The sequence below is a fragment of the Mus caroli genome, unplaced genomic scaffold (genome assembly GCF_978045245.1).
Source record: "Mus caroli unplaced genomic scaffold, Mus_caroli_1 scaffold_12, whole genome shotgun sequence".
Lineage (NCBI taxonomy): Eukaryota > Metazoa > Chordata > Mammalia > Rodentia > Muridae > Mus > Mus caroli.
This window is the reverse complement of record NW_028227267.1, coordinates 63,106,101-63,132,562: the sequence shown is the minus strand read 5'-3', so window position 1 is coordinate 63,132,562 and position 26,462 is coordinate 63,106,101. Positions and strand designations below refer to the sequence as shown.

General features: G+C 46.9%; 1 protein-coding gene across 2 annotated transcripts in view; it reads left to right on the top strand.

Moving 5' to 3' along the window:
• Dpysl2 (dihydropyrimidinase like 2) overlaps window positions 1–26,462 on the top strand; it is a 103,926-nt gene that overhangs the window by 35,736 nt on the left and 41,728 nt on the right. Inside the window, exons 1-3 of one of the 2 annotated variants that reach the window (XM_021181298.3) lie at window positions 3,050–3,400; window positions 6,591–6,679; window positions 8,994–9,178. In XM_021181298.3, coding sequence (XP_021036957.1) covers window positions 3,362–3,400; window positions 6,591–6,679; window positions 8,994–9,178 — 313 coding nt within the window. In that variant the 5' untranslated portion in view covers window positions 3,050–3,361. Of the gene's footprint in view, window positions 1–3,049; window positions 3,401–6,590; window positions 6,680–8,993; window positions 9,179–26,462 lie in introns of those variants that run through there. The other variant, XM_021181296.3, reaches the window with a different exon arrangement.

The following is a 26,462-nucleotide window of genomic DNA, read 5'->3' as shown; positions in this document are numbered from 1 at the left end:
AAACCAGAAGTGAAAGAAAGCACAATGTGCTTTTCTACTTCTTTTTTTATTTTGAGATACGGTCTTGGTAAGCTGGCCAGACCAGCAGTGAATCTTGTGTTTCTCCTGTCTCGGCGTCCTGAGTAGCTGCAGTTACAAGCCTATGCCACTAGGCCCAGCTAAAGGCCACTGGGCTCTGAGCACGTAGGCAAACACTCTTACTATTGGGAGGTGTCTTTTTCTTCTCTGCAAGAAGAGGTTTGCTTTGGAGCTCTGTGTACCCGCTGAGCATGGGGACTGTCTGGGAGTCCAGGGGGCGGCTGAAGTCAGTCTCAACTTCCCCTTCAGCTTATTCCCCAAGACTGCACCAGATGCTTGGGGTGTTACTACCATAAGGACTGTCTCACAGGGACACCAATGCTTGCCCTTTCCTGGTGTTGGGTGAGGAATTGTAGGGAGGTGGGCTCTGGAAGAGACTGTGAATGCAGAATAGATAGATTCATCCTTGCTGTCAAGCATTTAACTTTTAAACACCCAGAAGTCTTGGAGACTGGCACCAATATCCTATTCCCAGATAATGATTTCCTAGGAATTTTCCATTGAGTGTCTTTACAGAGAGCTATCAGTTACAGTTCATGGTAACCGATCGGTCAGTCTAGATGCTTCTTTCTCATCCCTTTTTATGTTCCTGCATTGAATTGAGCAGAAAGTTCACTAAGCTATGCAACTACAAGTATTTTCCTTCATTAATTAAAGTTATTTTTTTCCCGGGGCCTTCTATGTGCCAAATACTCTCTTAAGCTCCAGCCAGAGCAGATAAATCAGGTTTAACCTTCTGTCTCTGGACATTTATGGGCAGAAATGTCAATTATCATGGCTTAAGAACCTTGCATGTCTGGCTATAGGAAGGAGCTTGACACTAATGAGATGGATAGATAGAACAAAACAAAATATTTCACAGCAAATTGGTAAATAACAAGATGAATCTAAATCCATTAAGATCAAGTGCAGGAAAGTGCAACAAAAACAAACAACGTAACTAGAGGCTATTTTGTTTAAATTAATGTGAATCTCATTAACCTTGCCTAACAAGTAGTTATTTTCCCCTGTGATTTAATAGGGCCCTCCTCCTGCTGACTGCTAGCTGAAACTTACAGTGGGCTTTCATGGAAAGTTTTGCTTTATTTTCATCGATCCACCTATCTTTCTATCTTCCATCCATCATCTATCTATCTATCCTTCTATCTATCTATCTACCTACCTACCTACCTATACTGTCTAGGTGGATCTTGATCCAATCTATGTATGTATGTATGTATGTATGTATGTATCCATTCATCCATCCTTCCATCATCTATCTACCTACCAACCTACCTATCTATGATACTGTCTAGGTGGATCTTGAGCCAATCTATCTATCTATCTATCTATCTATCTATCTATCTATCTATCTATCCATCCATCCATCCATCCATCCACCCACCCACCCACCCATCCATCATCTATGTATGAATGTAATACTGATACTGCCCAGGTGGATCTTGATCCTCCTTTCTCTGCATCCTGAGTGCTGGGACTACAGCGCCTACCTAGTGGCTGACACTAGCACTTAGGTATCAGCTAGCCCAGCTAGTGCACATTATCCAGTTGGAACAGGACATAGGGACTGGCTTCTGTTTTCAAGATGCACAGCTCAAATCAGAACTTAAAAGTGAAGACTGCCTCATAACCCTCCCTCAGGGACTGTAGATTTTTAAGGCAGGGGTTGAAAGGGTGAATTTTACACCTCCTTTGAGACTAGAAAGGCAGAAGACCCCTACTGTGTGGCCAGGTGCAGACAAGACACAACAAACAAACAAACAAACAACAAACTGGGAAATATAGAGCCTCAGAACAATTCTGTCTTTATCTGGCTAATTCTTGCTCAGCAGGTGTGAATCAGATAGACAGATAACTTCCTTCCCGAAAGGGCGCCAGATGACCTAGATTAAGCAGTGTCTACACGTATTCTCTGATCTCAAGGTGAGAAGGTCAAAGCCATGCCTTAGCAGAAGTTCTGTCATCTGCCTAGAGAACCTTCCTTCTGTCTACTGCACTGTTAGATCTTTAGCCTGGTTTGACAGTCAAAGGCTCTCAGGTCTATTTTTCCACTAGGATCATTAGGGGAGGCCTGGTACACCCTTAGTGACTAGAGGTTCTGTTTCTCCATGACTGAGTTTCTTCTTTCTGTGGGATATAACCTCTCCTATCTCTTGTTATTGCTTCTTCATAACCCATTTCGTTGCTTCGGGCTTTAGGAAATAAACTACAACAGCTTTTCCTCCCTAGATCTGCAAGCGCCACAACTACACAAAGGAGAGAGTCTTGGAGTGCTAGCCAGGAGGTCGGCCAGGGTGCTAGACCGGGTCCTTTTGCCCCACAGCGCTGACCTCCATCTCTTCTTGGTAGCCGGCAGTCACAAAAAACAAAAAAACAAAAAACCAGTTTTGGGGCGGGGCGTCCGGTGCCCGGTAGCCCAAGACCTTCCCGGATGCCGTCCTCGTCCCTCCAGCCGGCAGTCTCCTGCCGCAGCAGCCGCTGCAGGGCGGAGGCCGCGCTTGATGAGCAGGGCGGGGGAAGCCGCGGTGCAGTCGCGCGCTCGCCGTCAGCGAGGCCATTGGCTCTGCGCAGTCACCCCACGCGGGGCTGCAGCGGCGGCCTCCGCGGATTGGCGCGCGGGCAGGCGTGTGCATGCCGCCCGGGCTGTACCGAAGCCCCTCCGTCGCGGGCTTGCGCCCCCTCCTCACCCTCCCGGGACGATCACCCCTCCATTGTGCCCTGCATTGCAGATGAAGCATCTGGGGCCGCCGCCAGCCGCAGCCGCCGCTCGCCCGCCCGGGCTCACAGAAAGGGCGCGAAAGGCGCGCTCCCAGCTCGGGCGCACGCACCGCGCCCTGCGCGCACTGCAGCAGTTGCTGCCTGGGCGCTGCGCCCCGCCCCGCCTATCTCATTTGCATATCCCACGATTCTGACCAATCAGTGAGCGCCTCTCGCGAAGCGGATGGCTTTTGCCTGGGAGGAAAGGGAGTGGCTGGTGGCGCAGGCGCGATCGAGGCCGACTGGAACCAAGGCTTTTATTGCTGTAGTTTATTTCCACCCCCTTCCCTCCTGTTCTCTCTCCCTCTCTTTCTTTTTTCCGCCCTAGCTGGATCTGTGTTGGAGGAGAGGAAAAGAGACAGAGGATTGCATCTGTTTTGAAATCTCCTAATAGCAAGACCAGTTAAAGGATTGTACCTTTTTCCTACAAATATAAATATATATATTTTAAACCAAGTCTTTTTTTCCGGCTATCTTTGCTTTAAAGCTGTCCTCTTGAGATTACTTCCTCCCGCCCCCCGGAGAGATGTCTTATCAGGGGAAGAAAAATATCCCACGCATCACGGTAAGTTTGGTACTTGAGAAAGGCCAGCAACCTTTTGTAACATAGACTGTCTAAGAAATGTATTTCAAAGGCGAAGGAATGAGACTCAACTTTTCCTTCTTGTTGCCAACGTAGGCGATGGTGGTGAAGGTGGGGGTTGGGATTGAAGATGCAATAACAGTTATAAGGCACGCAATTTGCAAGGCATTGAAATAGGCGCGAGAATGCAGGGAGGTAGCCTTGGGTAGCGCGCCAGATCCGCTGTATCTTTCATTGTCAGCACGAGATGCTGCAGCGCTGCCCGCGGGGTGCAAGCAAATGGATGCCAGATTGAATATGCATGGTCGACGCTCTGATATTGTTCTCCGGCTGCGAGCGGAGAGGCTGGGATCCGGGAGCTTGGTGGTGGGGAGCTGGGAAAACAGATTCTCCCGTTTCTTCCGCCCCCTCCAGAAAGAGCTTTCTGGAGCCTTCCTCCTGTGAGAAAGAGCAAGTTCCAGCCCGGAGGCGTCATGACAGGGAGGGATGCTGGAAAGGGCAGGGTGAATCGGGATGATGAGGAGGGAAGGGAGGATCGGGACTCAATGATGAGCAGAGAAGGGCGGAAGCTTTTTGTGGACACGGAGGACCGGTGGAACCCTCTGGTTTGAGGCTGGGGTCTTGGCAGGGTTTCCGGCTCTCTTTTTCGTCTTTTCTGCTCCTTCCGCCACCAAGGAGGCGGCCGTGGTGGCGCATACAAAGCGGGCTGGTCGGGTGGGCGCTGGGGACAGCAGCGAGCAAGCTCGCGGAGGTAATGGCGCTGGCTGCGACTCGCGACTCACGCAGATGGCCCGGCTGGTTCCAGACAATGATCGTGGTGGCCGAGGTGCCGTCCTCTTTCAGGGCCTCCATCCCCGACAAGCATCTCTGCGAGGAATTTACGATGCTTCGGGGATGCAGAGGGTGGTGCCCTGCCCTCCCCCTCTCTTTGCATCTTTTACTGAAAAAAAAAAAAAAAAACCAAAAAACCAAAAAACTCCCAGTCTAATTTTCTACATCCTTGGAGATTCCAGGCAGGGAGAATCGCCAAGGAAATTCATTGTTATATAATGCTGTGCGATAGCACTGGCCAGGTTGGACCCAGGGATATGCAGATGCAAAGGCATCTCAAATAGGAAAGATGAGTTTTAAGGCGGGATTTGAGGATGAGATTTTGCTCTGCTTGTCTCTGGGACCCTGGGACCTCGGCCTCTTTTTCCTTGGTGCACAAGGACACACCCATCTGCAGTAGGAACTGTTGCCCAGAGGAGGGGGCGTGTGCCTGGGGTTTCTAGCTTGGGCTGAGTTGTTTTTAGGCGAGGGTGGGTACTGGGTACTAGCCTTTTCCCAAGGCATCCCCCCCCCCCAACCCTTGCGCGCAAATCCTCGGTACCAGATCCCAAAGGACTGACACACCGGACGCATGTTAAATGTTCATCGCGCTGAAGGATGGCATCTGGGCAGTGGGGGTGGGGAGATTTCCAGCAAACCTCACGATTTGCTGTTTTCGTGCACGATCAAGACAAAATCTTTTTGACAGTATGGAAGGGGAAAATAGGCAACCACCAAGACTACTTTTTAAAAGAGTGCCCTCTCCATCCTTTAAAGTTATCTAGTTCTGTGCCCTAGGACCTATTGGTTCAATCCCTCTGTCACTGTGGCCAGTCTCTTATGTAAGAAGCCTTCTAGAAGGCTCTAGATCGAACAGACTAGAATTCTGACTCCTCCCCTGCCCGTTGGCTGGGAACTCAACGGTGATGTTTTGTGACAGGTATTGCTATGAGGCAGGGGAGGTGGTAAAGAGCAGGACTTCTTGCCTCTGAGACCACAGACAGTTCCCTCAGGGGAGAAAGGAGGGACCCTTGCAGGCTGAAGCCTCAGTTTCCTCACAGTAATAGAATCTTGCTCCATTCACTCCAGAGAAGTTCCAAGGCTCTGATAGCATGATATGTATGTGGGGTAGGTTTAATAAAGATTTTTTGGTTAACCCTCTCCGTGTTGATGGTTTTCAAGGGCTTTCCCAATGCCTTCACCTGAATAGATGACCCTACAGTGTAAAACTAAACTGATTTAGTTTTTCAACTTAACAGAAACAATAAATATTTTCCAAGCCCAATAATGGCTACACTTGTGCACCACTGTATCTTGTTTTCTTTGTTCTGTAGCATTCTATGAATCTTTTAAGGGAACTCTATAGTTTCCTTTTCTTGGTAGTTGCAAAATGCAAGTGGCACTTTCTGAGATTGTACTTTGTAACCGAGTTCTGGGTTGACTCTTATCTAGATGAATGCTGTTCTGAAAAGTGCAGCACAGGGCATGGCTCTGCTTGCACAGTTTATACCTATTCTGAAATAATAAACCTGTACATCCTCCCAACCCGAGGTGGTGACACTGCATGCATTCCGCCCACAGTATTTTGGATAGCTGTGCATCAGAACAAAGCGGGCTTTTTTTTTTTTTTTTTTTTTTACATGCTCTTGGCTTTTTCAGTTGGATTATCGTTAATTTTTGTTTTTTGTTTTTGTTTTTAAATAAAAGTGGACCAACCATCTGTAGTGGTATTAGACATAAAATCACCCGCATCTCTAATTTATCATGAAGCTCTTTTTCTACCTGTTAAATGGGTGTGTGTTTTTATAGCTCCTCCCCTGCCCACTGCACTTGCTGTGATTCACCACACAGATAAATGAGGACAGAGTGGACGCGCTGAGCTGAAAACTTGTTATGGCCGATGTTCCTGTGTTTGTGTAGCATATGCTATGACAACAGACATTTGGTCACTTTTCCCCAACAAAAACTTTGCCAAGACATGACTTTCCTACATATGGGTGGAATTTTCTTTAATTAATTATTTATTTCTTAAAAGATGAGGTTTAGCCAAATATAATTTCAGAAGGATTGTCTTCTTTTGCTGGGGTGTTCTGTAATGCCCCTTTTTGTTTTGGAGTCTAAGGCGTTCTTTAAAAGGTGTTTGTCAGGGGTGAGCGCTGTCAGTGCCTTCTGATGAATCAGGCAATGAACGGCTTGCCTAGCGTAGGTTCACCTTGGTTAAGGTACCTTCCAAAATCTCCGGGCTTTGAGCATCACTCTTGAATGGCAAAAAGCATGCCCTTTACCTCCCTTTCCTTGGGACGGATTGATGCTTCTCCTGAGGCAGTTATGTGTTGTGACTTGGTTCCCCTCTCTGTTACAGAGCGATCGTCTTCTGATCAAAGGTGGCAAGATTGTGAATGATGACCAGTCCTTCTATGCAGACATATACATGGAAGATGGGTTGATCAAGTAAGTACGATTCATTGCTATGTGGATATATATATATATATATATATATATATATATATATATATGCAGCCCCCCCCCCCCCCCCCGCTTCCCAGGGTTCCTAAGCTGCCACTTCTTTCATGTAGTAGTCTCAAGCTTTAATGACTCCAAGAGTCACTGAGCTTGGGCTGGGAATGTTGTAACATTGGTAGAATGTGCATCTGGCATCAGTCAGGCACTGCCAAGAACCCAAAAGTGACCAATTTAGCATATTTTAAGCTTGTTTTTATTGGTGGTAATTAATAAATTTGGGGATTCAGATTTGGGGAAGTCGAAGTCACAGCACACACAAACACCCATGTATTATGTAATCTACTATTTTTAACAGAGGTGACCCAGCGTCCTCCTGTTGCCAGTTCATATACTTGGTTTGTGATAGGCTACACTGTAGTTATTTGGGATGGAGTACTCAGGCATAGGACATAAATGTGGAATGCAGCCTGTCCTGTTAAGATGTGTATCTGCTTGCTTAGTCAGGAAGGGCCACAGGACACTGAGTTAATTACCAGCACCTCAGACAAATGACTGCCTAATCCTAGAAGGATTTTAGATTACATTTATTTTTTTAAAACATTTTTTTCTTTTAGATTTATTTTATGTATATCAATATGTTGCTTCTATGTATGTATGTGCACCATGGATGTGCCTGTTGTGCCCTTGAAAGTCAGGAGAGGGTATTGGATCCTGTGAAACAGGATGGTTGTGAGCCACCTTGTGGGTGCGGGGAATTGAACCTATGTCTTCTGCAAGAGAAGCAAGTGCTCTTAATCCTTAAGCCATCTCTCCAGCCCTAAGGTTCAATTCTTGAAGTGGTTCCTAGCACAGATAAGACCACCCTGTGTTGCTTGTGCACTGGGTTCTGGGTTTGGGTATTCTGGGACTCTGGAGGGTTAATTGAACAGTGTATAACAATATCTTCATGCCTTTCCTCTGGGGACAGCTCACAGGCTCTGGAGAGAGAGAGAACACATCTGCTCAAAGACAAACATCACAGGGAATGACATCTTTTAAATAAGCAGTGTTCATCAAACTCCAGCAGCAAGTGAGCCTGGAGAAGGGCGAGCTGGACAGGCTCTGATTGCTTGGAAGCTCATACCCTGACTTAGGAAGCCAAAATGGATCTTAACGTTTCCATAGCTAATGCTTTCTCCATGTGTGTTTGTCTGTAACAGTCCCAGCTTTGAGCAATCACAGGCTATGACTTTCTTATTCCTTTGGCATCCCACTCATAGGAGAGTGTGATGGGTCTGGCTGAAGGACACTGGCTTGGAATGGAACAGCCTGATGATGCTATTTTTAGGATAGTTCATTTGTCTGAGAAATTCAGCTCTTCCTTTTTTTTCATTCTTCTTTTTAAAAATTGGTGGAAAGATGTAGTAAAATTAAAAAAAAATTTTTTTTTTTAATAGGATGAGGAGATCTTGTCTCAAGGATAAAACTCTACAGCCGGGTGTGGTAGCACACACTTTCAATCCCACATCTTCGGAGGTATAGGCAGGCTGTTCTCTGAGTTTGAGGTTAACTTGGTCTACATAGGGAGTTCTAGGGCAGCCAGGGCTCTGTAGAGAGACACTGTCTCAGATACAACACAACACACAAAAACCTCACAAACAAAAAGAGCCGCCCTCCCCACAGTGGGTATGATGAGCGTCCCCAGCACCGCCACCATGGATGTTTGTTTTCTTACCTTTATCTGAGTCCATGAGCACCTGCTTTCCACATTGTAGTTGCTGGAATTAGTGTTTACTTTTTCCTTTTTTTTTTTTTTTTTTTTTTTTTAGCTTTTGCTCTCTCTCTCTCTCTCTCTCCAATCTACCACCTCCGTTTTTCCCACATTGAAAAGGAAAAATAGGGCAAACAGATGTTGGGAGAGAGAGTCAGCTCTAGAGTGAGTTGTTATTGGAAAACTAGCCGAATGGGGGTTGTCAGGAGATGGTGGAGCGAATGTTATGCAAGTGTTTTGGGGCTTTGTCATTATTCAATCTTAGAGGTTTCTGATAACTTGGCATTGAATGGGGAATTTGCTGCCTCGTGTAAGTTACTGTTGGGTTTAGTCCAGGTGGGCTAGGAACTCACTCTGTAGCCAAGGCTAACCTTGAACTAGATATAATTCTCATGTCAGCCTTTCAAGCGCTGGGATTATATGAGCCCCTGTGCCTAGCTTCCTAGTTCATTCTGCATCTTCTCTTGAGGATGAGGAGTGGGCGGGGGCTCCCATGAAAGATTAGAGTAACATTTCCCTGGCACCTCTCTCTCACCAACTCTGCTTTCTTAGGCAAATAGGAGAAAACCTGATTGTACCAGGAGGGGTGAAGACCATCGAAGCCCACTCCAGAATGGTGATTCCCGGAGGGATTGACGTGCATACTCGCTTCCAGATGCCTGACCAGGGAATGACATCAGCTGATGACTTCTTCCAAGGAACCAAGGCGGCCCTGGCTGGGGGAACCACCATGATCAGTAAGGCTTGGGCACCATCGCTTTTAACCTGGATTCAGGGCAGTCTGAAAATGAGCCTGTGACACTAGAATCTTCCCTTGGGTGAACGGAGCAGAGGTTTGATCTACCCAATAAGGAGACCACAGAGAGTGAACTGTCTTTATTTCCTTAGCCTTACTTTCTGCTAAGCTTTGCTCCTGCAGTTGAACTTGATGGTGAGCTTCTGCGGCAAGGTAGAGGATGAGAGGAGGCCTAGCTGCTTGATTGTCTTTGACACTTTCATCCTCCTTGACCTCAAAATGTGTCTGGATTATGAAAGTATGGCATTTGAAGTTATAAATATTAGATTATAAAACTTCTAACGGTTCTTCTCAGAATGAAGATAGAATAGGGAAGAATTTTCTGTTTTTTGTTTGTTTGTTTGTTTGTTTGTTTTTCTTTTTTTTTCCAGACAAGGTCTTAAGTAGCCCAGGCTGGCCTCAATCCCTCTGTACTATACCTGAGGTTTGTTCCTGATCTTCATGTCCCTGCCTCCCAAATGCTGGGGTGATAGGCATATGCCACCATACTCAGACGCAATGGCGTGTTCGCCTGAAACCTCTATTCCAATGACAGGGAGGTCCATCAAGAGAGTACTATTCTATTCTGCTCTGGACACTGAATGAGATGGGCTACTGTGCTGGGAACAAGACCCACTGATACGCTTTGTCTGCGAGACAGGAAAGCTGTAGGCACCCACAGTGGTGCGCTTTTACGGCATCCCTCTCAGGGTTTTGTGTTCTGGATTCAACCAAGTCTAAATTGTATTCGCCAGACACGGCAGCTGTGTTCAGAGCTCGCTTGTGAGTGGTTTGAGTCCAGCAAGCCTTTTGACTGGTGGGCTGGGGGAGGTGAAGGAGCTGCACAGTGGCCTAGCAGAGTCCTTTGTTAGAAAGGAACGTTGTCCAAAGACAGAAGTCAGTTCTCTGTGTCATGGAGGGAAAGTTTAGCGGGTTGGGACCAACACTGAAAGAGCCTCAGTTTGTGCTTTTTGAGGCCTGTCTTCCTGGGTGTTTTTTCAGTGATGACTGTGGCTTTGGGGGTCTCATCATTTTCCTGAAACCAGAGGCGTAATGTCCTGTGGCTCCTGCATTTTAAATTAGACCCAACTCTCTGTTGTTCCTACCATCCTGGTTTTCAGTCTGAAGTGTTGGGGACAGCCCTCTGTTCCCAGACAGATCCTCCAGGGGTGGTTCTTGCTGCTCTGCCTTGGGAGTGATGTTCTTGGGAGAGCCCTTCATGGACACCCCCATCTTGGCTTGCTGGTCTCTTTGGCTTCTTGGCATCCCACTGGCTGAGTGGTCACTTTCTGATCCCTCCCCATTTTTTTCTGAGTGAACCAAAAGAAATCCAGACCACTCTAATATCAGCTAGAAAGGCCAAATCAGGGTGGTAACCAGCCTTGAGTCGAGGTGGACACCAAGGAGGCCTGTGCTGTGGCCTCTGTGGATTAGCATTCCACAGACAACATTTTCCCAGGGAATGGTCGGTTACACTAAGCATTGCCATGCCTCTGTGACAGGAAAGTACCCTTCACTAGGAATCAGGAGTCTAGGGATCTGGTCTCTTCTCAGCATGAACTTGCTGGGCATTAGATCTCATCTGTACAGTAAGTATTTACATAGCTAATACTTTCTTCCCATTCCCACACTAACAATGCAATATATATATATATATATATATATATATACACATACATATACATATATACATATACACACACATATATACATATATGCAAATATATTTATATAAATATACTTATTTATATATACGCTATATATAAATATATATAAACATAATTATGTGTCTATTTTCCTGTAGCCACCTGTACTTTGCTCTGCAGGTGCAGAAGGGCTTGTTTCCTCTCAGACTCATTGGGAAGCCAGAGGAGAGCCTGGCATGCATTGTCTATCACTTCCTCCTGTCTCTGCCATTGCTCCTTCACTCCTTGCACTTGTTCTGAGCTTCAGCTCCAGTCTGTTGGAACTTGTGTCTTCCCAACCCTCCCCTGCTGCAGGCCATATCCCTTCTTGCTACCCTGACGTCCCTTTGGCCTTCTCACTCCCTCACTCAGTACCTGTGGGCTTCTTCTTCCTTCCCTGGGTGGAGGCACCGTCCCTTACGATGGTCCCTTACGATGGTCACTACGGGGAGAGGCACAACAGCTGGCTCTGTCTTTTGGGATGGCATGTGATAGCGCCAATTTGGGTTTAAGATGCAGTCCTTTTGGCTCAATAGCAAAGGGGGCTCGATGAACGAACAACCTCATGGAACAAGGGCCAAGCCTATCTCTCAGCAGTAGAACTTGAATATTCGAGGTCCTGAGTTTGAATCACAGGTTGTAAAACCCGGGTAGAACCATACCTTATGAAAGGTGGAGAGGGAAAGACAGAGGGTAATCAGGTGACATGGTGTGCTCCGAGCTGTCACACCCAGCCTCTGTCAAATTTTGTAGTTTGTGAAAAAATGCCAGCGACTCATGCGAAACTTCATCATGGTTGCTGATGAGGACTGGATACTCAGCAGCCCACTGCCTTTCCCCTGGAGAGGAGCTGTAATGATGCAGGTGAGAAATTGGGATTTTTTTTTCCTCCTGTATTCCGCTTGCTGGGTGCACATACATTCTTCTTGGCTTAAGTGTGTGGCCAAAGCTTGCTCTGCAGGGCAGGGGCATAGCTTCAAGGAACTCAGGGCACACTTCTTTAAAGAGCCCCCTCGCTTCCTGGATACACATTGAGCCAGGAGGGAAGGCTTTGGGTGTTTTGAGTTGCACACTTGATGAGCCTCTGGCTGTTGTAGAAACGGCAGCTGGGTGAACTGGTACAAAGACTGCCCCTCTCCTCCTCTCACCTCCTCTAATCCCTGTCAGCTGCACAGGGGGCGGGGGTGTGTGTGTGTGTGTGAATCTTCACCTCTCTCCTTGCTGGCTTCGGTTTTTCTGTCCCTGGAGGCTCTGTTTCCATCTGGCAAGGCTCTACTTGCTGAAGAAAATGCAGCCGAATGTTCCCGTGTAAAGAAGGTGACACATCACTGGATTACTAGCAGAACATGTCATTACCATAAAGCCAAGCTCCTGTTGGGCCTTACACAATGGGACCTTTGTGAGGGACCCAGAGGAGGGTGGTAGGGTGCCCTTTGCCCTTTCTGTCCAGGGATGGGTGGGCAGAGACACCAGACATAACCCGCTGGTGGCATCCAGACTGGCCCCACAGTCGTGGTGGTTGGTGGCTGGAGGTGGCTGCTTGTGGGGGTGACTGGAATGCTGCTTTAGAAAAATGGGGATTGGTTCTACAACCCCCACAAGGATACTAAAATTTGAGAGCACGCAAGTCTCTTATGTAAGAATGGCATAGTATTTACATGTCTCCTACACACAACTTCCTGGAGACGTGGAATAACCTCTAAATTATTCCTAACGGCTGATAGCAATATAAATGCTGGAGGAAATTGTTGTCCTGCTGTGTTATTTCAGGGTGTGTCCTAGTTTGCTTTCCTGTGGCTGTGATAAACATGATGACCAAAAGCATCTTGTGGAGGAAAGGGTTTAAGTCAACGTACGCTTCCAGGTCACAGTCCATCTTCGAGAGAAGTCAGGACAGCAACTCAAGCAGAAACTCTGGAGGGATACTGCTTACTGCTCCTTCTGCCTCGCGCTTAACTGACTTTCTTATACAGCCCAGGCCTGTCTGCTTAGGGATGGTGCTGCCCACAGTGGGCAGGGCCCTCTCATGTTGATCATTGGCCGAAGGCCAATCTGATGGAGACAATTCTCTAGTTGAGGCTCTGTCTCCCCAGGGGACTCTGTGTTGTCAAGTTTGCAACAAAAAAACCAGCACAGGGCTTGATGACAAGAAAAGTCCACACTTGTTCAGTAAGATGAAATAAAAGGAAAAAAAAATGGACCCGGAATTAGTTGACTTATCAGATTTACTGTGTGAATACAGAGCACAGTTGAGCTCTCTGAAGCCTGTGCTGGCTTCTCAGGACAAATCTCCAAGGACAGAAGTTACTGTGCTGACCTAAGTTCAAGGCTTTTCTTGGAGGTGTGGAACCTGGGCACAGTGCACCCCGGTGACTCCTCTGCTGTGTCTCCAGTGCCCAATTCCAGAGCATTGCCTCATGGTTACGCTGGCTTGGTTCCCAGAGTCTCCTTGGATCTTCAGGAGTTCTAGTGCATGTTGCTCTATTTCCACATTTGCTTTCTGTTCCTGTAGTTTGGCCCCAGCCCTCTGTGGCTGGAATCGTTCTCTCCAGGCTTTGTTCTTGCTGTCTCTTTTCTCTGAATCCTTCAGTGGTCCCCAGCCTCCACTCCCATTGACTTTTTTTTTTTTTTTTTTTTTTTTGGTTTTTCGAGACAGGGTTTCTCTGTATAGCCCTGGCTGTCCTGGATCTCCCTCTGTAGACCAGGCTGGCCTGGAACTCAGAAATCCACCTGCCTCTGCATCCCAAGTGCTGGGATTAAAGGCATGCGCCACCACTGCCCGGCTCCCATTGACTTCTTGATTGCCCTCTCGTCTGCCTATGAGAATCCTTACTCCCTCTGAGGTTCAGCATTGGTGCCCTCTGTCTGCAGTTCATAACTTCTTTGAATCCTGGCAAAAGATGGGCTTTTATCTCATCCTTTGTGACACTTAGTTTCTTGTAGTGTGTCTGTTGAAACCTTTTGTTTTGTTTTCAAGTTTTTCACCCAACCAGTGTCAGTGCTAAGAGGGAAGGATGATAGCTGGCTGGCTAGCTGGCTGAATAAATAAAAGAAAACTCAAAGGAGACTTGATTTGAGTGATGCTGTGTGACTGAGCCAGGTGTGTTTCAAAGACACCTGTGTGTCTTGTGCTCACTATGATGACAGAGGCTGCTCTAGCCACACACACACCCCACCACCAATACCAGTGCCATGCTTAGCTCTGCCAGCAGTTGGGGAGAGCCCAGAGCTCAGGCGTGTAAGCCTGTGGTTGTGGACTAGGCAGGCTCTTTACCCTGAGCTGTTCTTGGGTAAGTGCTCACGATGGTCTGCATAGCAAAGAGAGCTTGCTCTCTGAGGACTGTAGCTGTAGGAGAAGTCACATGACCCTAGAGACCCTGCTGGACCCTTTGGGCTTGTCCTAGGCCTCTTGGTGGATGGAGGAAACTTGAGAGGACGTGGCTCAGGAGTGCCACTGTGGTACATCCGTTGCTTGTCATTTGTTCATCCATGTGGCATTCGGGTTTGCTCCCCGCCAGTGGCAGGCCTACGTGTGAATACCCAGTGTAAGCTGGATGTTTCTGTAATAGATACTTTGATTATTCCCTTTGTAGGGCTCATTTGACTCTGGTTAGAAAGTGTTTAGAGAACACCCAACCACATCACACTGAAGTTTTCAAGTTCAGGACCAAAGTTGTCACCACAGAATCTGCCTGTGGTCTGATTTAGAAAGCCACGCTATCCGATGGACTGTCCGAGTGGGTGTACGCTGCACCCCACCCCCCCAGCTTCTTATCTCTCCCAAGCCTCACATGGATTAAGTCACACGATTCACCTAAGGACATGAAGGTCTTTTCTAGACTTGCTCAGGTGTCATTGACTAGCTGGATTGGAAGGTTTTGTCCATGGCTGGGCCAATCACTTGCTATCTGTTGCTGAGGACAATAGGGAGACGTGTCCTGGAAGAGGACAGAGTTCTTCCCAATGGTCCAGAAATCATGTCTGCAATGGATTCTCTCTTGAAGGAGCCCCGGGTGTCTCTCTTGTATCCTCTTTTTGAGCTGGCAGACATAGCCTTAAGGATCAATCTGGCTTAGGAACGGATGGTCTCCATCTCCTGAAACATCTCCCTCCTCCTGGATCTCAGTCTCTGCTCTGTTCCTGGGGCTTGCACACAGATCTGGGAGAGTCTCAGTTTTGCTTCCAGAGCTCCCCAGTTTCCCTAGAGTTTTCAGACTGTTGGGAACTTTCCATCCATCCCATTAGTAAGAGTGAACGCCAGAACAACAACAGCAGGAGAACAACACTTCCTCTGGCTCCTGTATTGGTGACTTTTCAGTCACTATAATAAAATACCATGACCAGTGTAACGTACAGGAGGAACGGCTTATTTTGTTTTATGGGCCCAGAGAAATAAGCGTTCATTATAGCGGTGAGGCCTGGCAGCCAGCAAGCAAGCATGGAGGCAGGACAAAGAAACTACTCAGCCATCAGCGCAAAGCGGAGAGCAAATGAAGTGGCCTGAGGATTTTAGAAGGGAGGGAGGGAGGGAGGAAAGGAGGAAGGGAGGGAGGGAGGGAGGGAGGAAGGGAGGGAGGGAGAGAGAGAGAGAGAGAGAGAGAGAGAGAGAGAGAGAGAGAGAGAAGAGAGAGAGAGAGAGAGAGAGACCTGCTCATGCAGGATACACACACACATACACACACACACACACACACACACACACACAGAATAAGTGGTACACAATACTTAAAAAGCAAAACTGAGTGCCTTGGGGCATGGTGGGCCAGGAGATGTGTTGTTTTTCCCTCCTGGTTGATAGCTCTGTCCTAAGTCACTCCCTTACGGTTCTTTACCTCTTTGAGCAGCCAGTTTTTTGTTTTTTTGTTTTTTTTGTTTTGTTTTGTTTTTGCTTTTCCCACTTCTTCCCTTATTTCTTTGGGCTTTGAGGGCTCTGTCTCAGTCAGATTTGCTGCCGTGGTTGGGTGAAGCCATTCATCCAGATTCTTTGCCATTAGTCAGCCGCACCGTCGTGGTTAATGATAAAGGGGGATTCTGGGGAGTAGAGATTAGGGTTCTTTCTGGCTAACCCATTTGGGAGGCAGCCCTTTTACAATGTGACTGAACGTTCCCCTAATGATAGAGCGGATGCTGCCTGAAGTGGGGTCGTGGTGGCCCAGGCCTCTCCAGCAAAGAGAATTTTGCAGTGATCTCTGGACAAAATTAAAGAGTCTGACTGCACATTCAAACCCCCTGGGGAGTGGTTGTTTTTTTTTTTTTTTTAATTTTTTTTTAACACACTGCAGGCACAGAATCTTCTGGTGAAGTGGACTGACTGAATATAAGTTCACACAGGTCTCTAGAAGCCAGAGGTTCCCCCTGGGCTCTATTTCCTGCTCTGCCCTCTTCTCTTTGCAAGAGGAGGGGCTTCACTGCTATGGCCTGGTTGGGGGTGTGGCTTGCATAGCTAGTGCCTCAAGAATCTTGGGAAGCAGCTGGAAAGGAGCCTCTGGATTCAGTTTGCTGTCCTTGGTGTCTAAAAGGTTTCACTTGGCTCCTTCCCCAGTACTGGTTAGGATAGGGAGTGAATGGGAAAGTGAGTGGGTAGTTGCTGGGATAAGAGGAGCACATGGCAGAAGTACCTAGGCTGGCTTGGTGGCTGCCATCTCCAGCTCCGTGGGCCACCCGTTGTGCTGCGTTTCTGCCAGAAGCCTACTGTCTTAGATTGACTGAGTCGTGTTTATGACCTAGTCTCCCTCTAATGATAGGTCAGAACTGGAGTCCTTGCTTGTGGGGAGCTTGTGTGCAAGGAATCAAATGATCTTGGTAATGACATAGAATCAGGGTACTCCGGGCAACCATTGAGATCTGTCCTAGCTCCGCGCTTGTGGCTAGAAGGAACTCCCTGGGCCACTTCAGAGGATGAGCTTCATGTGACAGGCAGGATCAGGAGAGCACCAAGAACCAGCTTTGAGCTGGTTTTCCCATGTGGTACTTACTCCATGTTTAGAAGCCACCATCCTAATGTCTTTCTAGGTAGCCATTTTACATCTGTGAGCATGGCTAGGCTGCTCTCTCTTACGCTTATGTACAGAATAAGTGAGAGTTGTGCATTTTTAAAAACATGCTATTTACAAATGGTTGCTGTGATATTTCTGGTGTGTGTGACTCTCATGTAGTTTATCCATCTTCATCTGTTAGTCTACCCAGTGTCTCTTAGCTATGTATTCTTAGCAATCCATGTCTACCTATTGCCTGCCTATATTTATCATCTATCTTTTTTCTGTAATCTATAAATTGTCTATAATATATCTGCCACTTATCTTTATCTATCTATCTATCTATCTATCTATCTATCTATCTATCTATCTATCTATCTATCCTAAGTATCTTTGTATATATGTATGTATGTATCTGTCATCTGTTGAATCTATTGGGAAATATCTCTCTCTCTCTCTCTCTCTCTCTCTCTCTCTCTCACACACACACACACACACACACACCTACTTACCTACTACCCTGGGCTATTATGACAAAATATCATATGGGGCAGTTTACAAACCACAGAAATCTACTTCTCAGAGTTGTGGATGCTGGGGAGTACAGCATCAAGACATGAGAAAATGTGGTGTCTTGTGAGGGCCTGTTTTATGAGTTATAGACACTGTGCCCTCACATGGTGGAAATTGTTGGGGGGTAGTTATGGTAGAGTTAGCACTTCTATGATCACTTCCTAAAGCCCCACCTCCTAATGCTATCCTCCTAGGGGTGGGATTTCAACGTAAGAAATTTGGGGGGGGGGAGACACTATTCTTCTTCAGGTCATAGCTCAGTCTGTGACCCATTCATCTATCTCCTGTCTGTCTGTCTGTCATCTATTCATCTCTTCTTTTAATTAATCTGTCACATATTCATCCATCTACTGTGTTTATTGGCGTCTCTGTAATTTACTGTAGTATGAAATGTGTCTGTACCTATTTATAATCTATTGAATTACCCATCCATGTGTCTTGTCTGTCATTCATCGAACCTGTCTCTCCCATCAATCATCTGTCTGTCTCTTCTGAATGGAGGATGCAGTCACCTACTGCCTGAATGTGTGCTGAGACACAGTATTTGATAAGACCAGGAAGAGTTCAAAGTCTGTTTTGTGTCGAAGCCTATGTAAAGCAGTTCCTCTTGGCGTTGTAGATGTAAATTTGGCGCCCCAGGACACTTTTCTCACTGGATCTCAGTTGTCTTTGGAACTCCAAGGAGGCCAGTGCTGCGCCTCTTCTGAGCTGCTGTGCACTCTGAGCCCTGTGGTTTTCATGGTGGGCCTGTTACCTGGTCTGTATCTTAGTGTCCATTCTGCCATGAGCTGGTACCAGCATCCTCTGCTCCACCCTCCTGTCCTGTAACTTGGTGAGGATCCTAGGATACAGTCCCGAGTCTTTCTTCTGCCAACCTTAGTGACAGATCCTTTCCAGTGGGTATTTTGGCTAAGGAACCATTTAGTCATATAGTGCCTACAACTCAGGGAAGTGGGCTTGAGAAGGGCCTGACAGAAAGCAGAGCTCTGTCTCCTCTGGGTGGACACTGTGGGCTGTGTCTTCCTGTCTCATAGCATCAAACCAGAGCATGACATCATGGCTCCCATGGTGCCATGAGTGGCTGGTTCCGGAAGGTGCATATGGCAGACCCCTCTCCTGTTCTCCTTTAGCTGGTAGTTGTTAATGTCATTATTTATTCTGCACCTTAATTCATTATCTTTTTTTTTTTTTTTAAAGATTTATTTATTTATTATATGTAAGTACACTGTAGCTATCTTCAGACACTCCAGAAGAGGGAGTCAGATCTTGTTACAGATGGTTGTGAGCCACCATGTGGTTGCTGGGATTTGAACTCCAGACCTTTGGAAGAGCAGTCGGGTGCTCTTACCCACTAAGCCATCTCACCAGCCCCACCTTAATTCATTATCAATACAAATCATAACAGATAAAAGCCAGGCTGAATACAGCCACTGTTAAACCTGGGAGGGAAAGAAAGTTTCTCTTCAGGGTTTGAACTGGGAACCTGATAGGAAGTCACAGCTTAAGTAAGGAGTCTTGGTTGTGTGTTGGGTCATTTCGTGCAACTCCGTGGAACATCTCTAAGGACAAACATTTAAGGTTCTGTCTGATGGATGCACTTCAACCTCCTATTAATGTAACATCGGGGCAATGGTGCAGGCCAGACTGACCCAAGCAAAGGAAGGCATGTGTGGACTATTAAGGTGTTCTCCTGTTTTGTTCCCTTGTCCTCTGACGAGTTCTGCCAATGACCTCACAGATGCTTTCTGGCCTTCTCCATAGACATCCAGCAGGAGGCAAGGGCAGGCTTCTACCCGGGAAGAAAGTTTATTTGCAAGTAGAGATTATTAATTAAGTGCTCTGAGAATCTGCAAACCCTGGGCCCTCATTTCCTGTCCTGTCCTCCCTTTGACCTTGAAGGTCAAGAGCTGACTACCCAGCTAGGACTGAAGGATTGGGGGGAAGCCCAGAGATGACTACGGACTTGCTTCATTACTGTGAGCCTAGCTAAGGTTCCGATCCAAGCTCCGACAGTGTGCAGATAGGAGTCAGAGAGGTCATGCAGCAAGGAAGCGAGGCTGCCAGCCCTAGAGGTCCACAGAGCTCCACATCTGCAGTGCTGGGATTGTCATTGACCACCACCACATCCAAATTTTCTGCATTTACTCTGGGGATTGATCTCAGCTCTTCAGATTTGTATGGCAAGCACTTAATCAACTAAGCTGTTTTTTCAGCTAAAAGGGTTTGCTTTTTTCATTTGTTTGCTTGCTTTTTAACAATTAGAACGTGCGTGAACGCCACAGAAACCCTGGGCATATCCCTTACTTACTTTGAGTTGGCTGGCAGCATCAGGCTTCTGTCCAGTCCCCTGTCTTGCCAGCAGCAGGAAATATTCTAGTATTCAGGCTTTATCCTGCATTTCCAACCATCACTTCAAAGTGCCTTTCCCTTTTCTGTAATATAGAGGGCGAAAATGATCAGTTATTGGACATCTCCCACTAAGAGGGAGGCTACACCCGTGGAGAGGCTTGCCACCACGGTGGTCTACTGACTGCCTTTGGTCTCTCCACAGTAGCCCTGCCTCCATGACCTAGATTTCTCCTGCATTCCTGAGTGCTGTTTGGACAGCAGTCCCCAGTAGTGACTTACGCCATGAATTCACCAGCCTAACTGAATCCCACTTGGGAGAGGCCCCAGCCCCTGTTCAATGTCAGGTGGAGCCAACTGCCCTTAGAGACTCCTTGACCTTGTCTGGGGCTCCTCTTTTCCAAGTCTCTGTGAGGTTTATCAGCTCAGCCCTCCCTATACCTGATGGTGAAGCAAACAACCCTCGGACACGGTGTTTTGCTCATGGGGGTGGGTTGGGGGTGGGAGTCCGAGGACAGGGAGGAACCCACCACCGTCTTGGCTTGGGCTGTTGCTCATAGCATTGTTTTTTCCTTTGTGTAGCTATCCCAGGGATTCACTAAGGAAACATGAGGTGCAGTGGAAAGAATTTGAGGCCTCCATCTCTCAAGGACGCATCTTCTTAGAGAAAATCAGGAGACCTTAGTTCTGGGATAGACTGCTGCTTATTAGCTCCAGCAAGAAGCCCTCCATTTCCCCCTGGCTTTCCTTGTCTGTTGGAGGCCTTTCATGCCTCCTGGCATTTAGGAGAGCATTCAGGGTGTGGTAGGTTAGACAGAACTGGGCACGAGGCTGGGGTGGGTTACAGAGGTGGAGGGAGGCAGTCCATCAGCTGCCCTTCTGACAGCTCAACTGGTTTATAGGAATGTCTGACTCTGGGAGATTTGGAGGCTGAGTTTGTTTTGTGATCTGACTTCTGCGTGGTTGAGAATTGTTTTACCATCCCTTCCTCAAGCTCAAAGTGCTCCCCACTGTCCTGAAGTGGACAGTGTCCTGTTTGTTCCAGAGACACATTCTCATTGTCACCTGATTTTTCTCTCTGGTTAAGAGCATTCAGCCGTGTGGCTACCAGAGACCACTTGTGTTCCGCCACTTTCTATGGCTCTAACTAAATAGCACAGACTAGGTCCTTTATAAAGAACAGAGGGTTTGGGGCTCGCTGGCGAGAGTCTAGGAAATCCAGGAACATGGTGAGGGCATTTGGAGAGGGTAGTGGGGCTAGGGCAAAGCCATGGGAGGGAGGTGCTACATGGTGTGGTCAGCCTTGTCCTCTCTTCCTCTTCTTACAAGATCACTAACTGATGGGGGCCCATCCTTATAACCTCTAGTCTAACCACTTCCTGAAGTCCCTGCTCCTGACACATCGTCGACATAAGAATCTAGGATGGAAATTTAAACACATTCACTTTGGGGAACTCAGTGAGCTTTGAGATATTCATTCAAACCATAGCCGTGCTCCCACTCCCACCATCTATAGAATCAGCTTTTCTGCTTTCCTTTGAAGACCTTTTGCTTTGCTGAGCTCCGTGCTTCCCCAGGCAGGGCAGCCTGAGTGCCACCTTCTTCACCACTCTGGTGGGACATCTCTCCTGTGGGACACAGCTTCCAGCTTAGGGAGAGAGTCAGCTATCTTAGATCATAGGAGAAAGTACATATAAGTCCCGGCTGTGACGCCTGGTCCTTCTGTTCCTTGAGGATGTAGTGAGCTGGATGCCAGATGTAGATGGTCTTTGATACGTTTGTTTCTTGGGTGGTGCGCTGAAGAAAGGGGGCTTGGCCTTCAGCCAGGGCTGAGGTCACCTGTGTCATCCCACATGTGAAAACCGCGAATGCATTTTCTGTCTGTACAGATGTGCTTATGTTGGGCACTTCATGTAAGTAGAATCATAATCTCGGTGCTTTTGCCCGTGGCTTTCTTCCTTCATTGTATCGTTTTTTTAGGGTTCACCTGCACTGTGCTGTGTGCCCCGACCCTCACCTTCAGTGCTAGGATTACCGGCATGTACCTGCTCAGTTGACAACTTGGGTTTTGAACCTGTTTTGCTCACCCTGATGTGATAAGTTCAAGGTGGTACAGAGAAAACAGGTGGATTATTAGCTGGGTCGCCCCCGGGAATGTTGCCTGCACAGACAAAGAAAATACAGTTCTTGAGGTACTTTCTCAACACAGTCCTTAAATATTCAAAGGGACTGATGGAAGAAAATAGTTGCCAGAAAGAGAAGTTTATTGAAGTGACCAGTTTGAAAATATGTACTAGGGCTAAAAGCGTCTATAATAAGCCATAAATGACCAATGGGAAATATATAACTTAAGTATCCTTTTTACAGTAGCGACATAAAATTAATGATGTTAGGAACACAATACTACATATGCTGCCTAAGAGAAAAGTCTAGTAAGGGAAAAGAAATGCATCATTCATAGAAAAACTGCATGCTGTAAAGAAAGATTGTTCCGCAATTACTTTCTTTCTTTTTTCTTTTTTTTTTTCTTTTCTTTTTCTTTTTTTTTTTGTTTTGTTTTTTTTGAGACAGGGTTTCTCTGTGTAGCCCTGGCTGTCCTGGAACTCACTTTGTAGACCAGGCTGGCCTCGAACTCAGAAATCCGCCTGCCTCTGCCTCCCGAGTGCTGGGATTAAAGGCCCGGCTCTGCAATTACTTTCTATAGACTCTAAATATCAAAAGGTGGTTCTGGGGAGATGGCTGAGCAGTTAAGGACGTAGATTGCACTTGTGGGGGTTCAGTTGTCAGCACCTATGTTTGGTGGCTCTTATCTGCATGCAACTCCAGTACATCCAACACCCCTGTGTGTACCAGTGCTCATGTGCAGGCACTCTACCTGCTCCAGACAGGTGTACACACACACACACACACACACACACACACATACACACACACACACACACACACACACACACACACACACACAAATCTTAAAAGGAGCCAATCTGGACAGCGTCTGATAACGAACACTGTTGGATCCTGATAAGGGACCTCTGCTTAGCCTCCAGGGGACACCCACCAGCACCCCATCACACGTAAATAAAGTATGTGCTCACAATAATACAGGCTGCATGTGTGTGTGTGTCTGAAGGTCAGGTGGGAGATTAAAAAAAGATGGTAAGAGATGAGAATATTCCAAAAGGTCATGATAAAGAGAGACAGGAGATCACAACTGGGTAGATACTAAAACAAACTACAAAACGGTCATAGTTAAAATAGTATAGCACTGCCGGGCGGTGGTAGTGCACGCCTTTAATCCCAGCACGTGGGAGGCGGAGGCAGGCAGATTTCTGAGGCCAGTTTTTTCTACAGAGTGAGTTTGAGGACAGCCAGGGCTACACAGAGAAACCCTGTCTTGAAAAACCAAAAAAAAAAAAAAAAAAAAAAAAAATAGTATAGCACTGTTACTGGATGTATGAAGTCAACCACAATGAACGAAGTGATTGGTTAAGGAACGCCTGTAACTTCCTCTCTAGGAAAAGGTAGTGTGGAGTCATTGCAGACTTCTGTGGAAAACTGCTACTCTGCTGGATGTCTTCACTGTGTCTCTATGGGAGACAGTCTGGTCTGTGTGGCCAGTTGGATGTTGCTTTTTCTTTTGGGTCATGGGCTTTGAACCCAAGACCTTGCACCTCTTAAGCATATTTACCAGTTAAGTACAAACCCAAACTCTCTTTACCCTCAATTTTACTTTACTAATTTAAATTTATTAAAAATTTAATTTTCAGAGGAAAAGTGGAAGGAGTTGGTGCTCTTTCTACCATGTGGCCCTGGGGACTGAATAGCCATTAGGCTTGGCAGCCACTTTCTTGACCTGCTGAGTCACCTTACCAGCCCTAATTAGGTCATTTTTATTTTATTTATTTGTTATTTGTTGCCTAGAATGGTCTTAAAACTCATAGGCTCAAGAGAGCTTCTGCCTCACCTTCTGAATTCTAGGACTATAGGCAAACAGCATTGTGTCTACTGGGTCCCCTCCCCCTTTATTTTAACGAAAGAACTTTTGTGATGAACAATTTATCTACTAAACTATTTTAGCACTGTATTTAAATTATATTTATGTGTATGGATGGGGGAGAAGAATGATCTTTTCTTCGGCTGGTTGGATAAATTGTGTGTATGGTTCCCCTCGTTTTTTTTCAGTTTTCAGGTGCTTTTGCGTTAGGAGCTGTGCTTCGGGTCTGGTTTCGCTGTTGTTTCTGAAAACCCGGAGAGCATATTGTGAGCCTGTGTTATTGTGAGCGCATACTTTATTTACGTGTGATGGGGTGCTGGTGGGTGTCCCCTGGAGGCTAAGCAGAGGCCCCTTATCAGGATCCAACAGTGTTCGTTATCAGACGCTGTCCAGATTGGCTCCTTCCTATTCAGTCTTTCTAACCAACTGGGGACAAAACACGCCCATTGAACCGTCATCCCCAGTGGAAAAGGGAGACACTGGCCAGTGCAGTGGCTGTGTCAGGCTCCAGTGAGGCTGTGATATGGTTTGTGCTGGACTTTTGAATTCAGTCCAGGTTCCTAGGAAGAAAACACCCCGCCCCTCCCCCACCCCCACCCTTTTGGCTTTAAATTGAGCCCAGTCAACAGATGACCTCACCGAGTCTTCCTTCCCTGCTGGACTTCGTTTGGAGGGGATGTAAGAGGCATTGTGCAATGTTGGAACAAACAGGGGAGGCCAGCCTTTTTTGTTTTTGTTTCTTAGTTTAGCTCCAAGCCCAGAAAACCGATCTATTCCTGACGGTACAGGGAGCCAGCCGTACAGCAGCTTTTGTGTGAGGGTGGGATGTACGGATCGGCTCCTGTATACTCTGTGGTTCGTATTTGAACTAAGTGCTTCTTTCTTTACGGTAACCATGCATTATCCGTAAACTATGTCCTCACATATAGGTGTGAGCACAGTACAGTTTGTTTCAATCCATATTTTCACAGACGAGTCACTGTCATCAGGCTGTAGTGTTTCTGTGTGGACGTCCAGGGACATGTACACATGACCCTTCTCCTTGACTGGCACATTGTTCTTTCCTGTTATTGTCTGTGGCCTTTGGGTTTCTGGGAGTATCCTGACCCAGCTTTGCATAAGTAAATGTGTGTGTTCCCGTTAGTCTCTGCTAAGGGGAAGTCTAAAACCTCAAGTCTAGCCTTGGACTGTCTTCTTGGATAAGGACCCTTTACAATGGAAACTGAGGTAATCTCATTCTTTGTACATAGAAGCCTTATAGCATATGGCTGGCTTTCCTTCCTTCCTTCCTTCGTTCGTTCGTTCATTCGTTTGTTCCTTCCTTCCTTCCTCCCTCCCTTCCTCCTCCCTCCCTCCCTCCCTTCCTTCCTTTCCTCCTTTTTTCCTTCCCTCTCTCCCTTCTTCCTTCCTTTCTTCCTTCCTCCCTTAACTCCCTCCTTTCTTCCTCCCCTCCCTCCATTCTTCCTTCTTCCTTTCTTCTTCCTTCCTTTCTTTCTTTCTTTCTTTCTTTCTTTCTTTCTTTCTTTCTTCTTTCTTTCTTTCTTTCTTCCTTTCTCTCTCCCTCCCTCCCTCCCTCCCTCCCTCCCTCCCTCCCCCTCTCTTTCTTTCTTCTTTCTTAATTTCTTGCTTTCATTATCTCTCTCTCTCTCTCTGTCTCTCTCTCCTTTCTTTCCTTCCTTCTTCTTTCTCCTATGATGTTCCATCCTGTCCCATAATCTCTTATTTCTGGCAAGCCAGCACCAACTCTGTGGTTCTGTAGTCCAGGGCAACTGAAAACTGAGACAAACAGAGGAAGTGTCATGAATGACATATTTCTCCAGCCACCTCATCTGGCCAGCCCAGGCAGTGGCCCACCCCGTGTCACCATGCTCAGTGTTGTTGGTGTTCACAGCTCAATCTGACCAGGGAGGGTGGACCTAGCCTCATGAGGAAAATCTTGAGGCTGTCCTCGGTCCACAGAACTTCCATATACATGCATATACATTCACTCATGGGCACGTGAGAGCGCGCGCGCGCGCACACACACACACACACACACACACACACACACACACCCTGTGTGCACATATACACATGGGAAAGACCCAGGCATCCAGCCAGCCCAGGCTTCCTGTGTCCCTAGGGAGTTTGAAAGTAAGCTTTGCTCCAACACTGTCAACCTGCTGTGGATGGGGCTGATGTTCAGGGAGACCTCTAGGAAGCTCTGGGATCAGGTTGCTTTGGTTTTTATTGGGATGACAGAGAGCCCTGCTAATGAGGCCAGTTTGTTATCTGCCCTGATTGGCAGCTTTCCCCACATCTGAGTCCTCTTAACATTGGGAAGTGAGTTTACCTGATCCTAACACTTTTCATATAGGGGTGTGTTTTGTTTTGTTTTGTTTTGTTTTGTTTTGTTTTGTTTTGTTTTGTATCCTGGCATCCCTGAGTGAGTAGGTATGTGTGGTGGCGGGCAGTGCAGGGAATTTCCGCAGGAAGTGAGAAGTCTCCTTTCCTGACATCCCTCAGAGGATCTTTCTGACTTACCCACTTGCCCCATAAATAGGACAGCCTTGTCTAGTTCCTTGGGTTTGTGTCTGTTTCTGCAGAAGCCTGTTCCTCTGAGGGCATGATTCAGAGTTCCAAGCCTTTCTTGTGGTGCTGTGGCCTTGGCCTTCCCGAGGCACAGCCTTTATC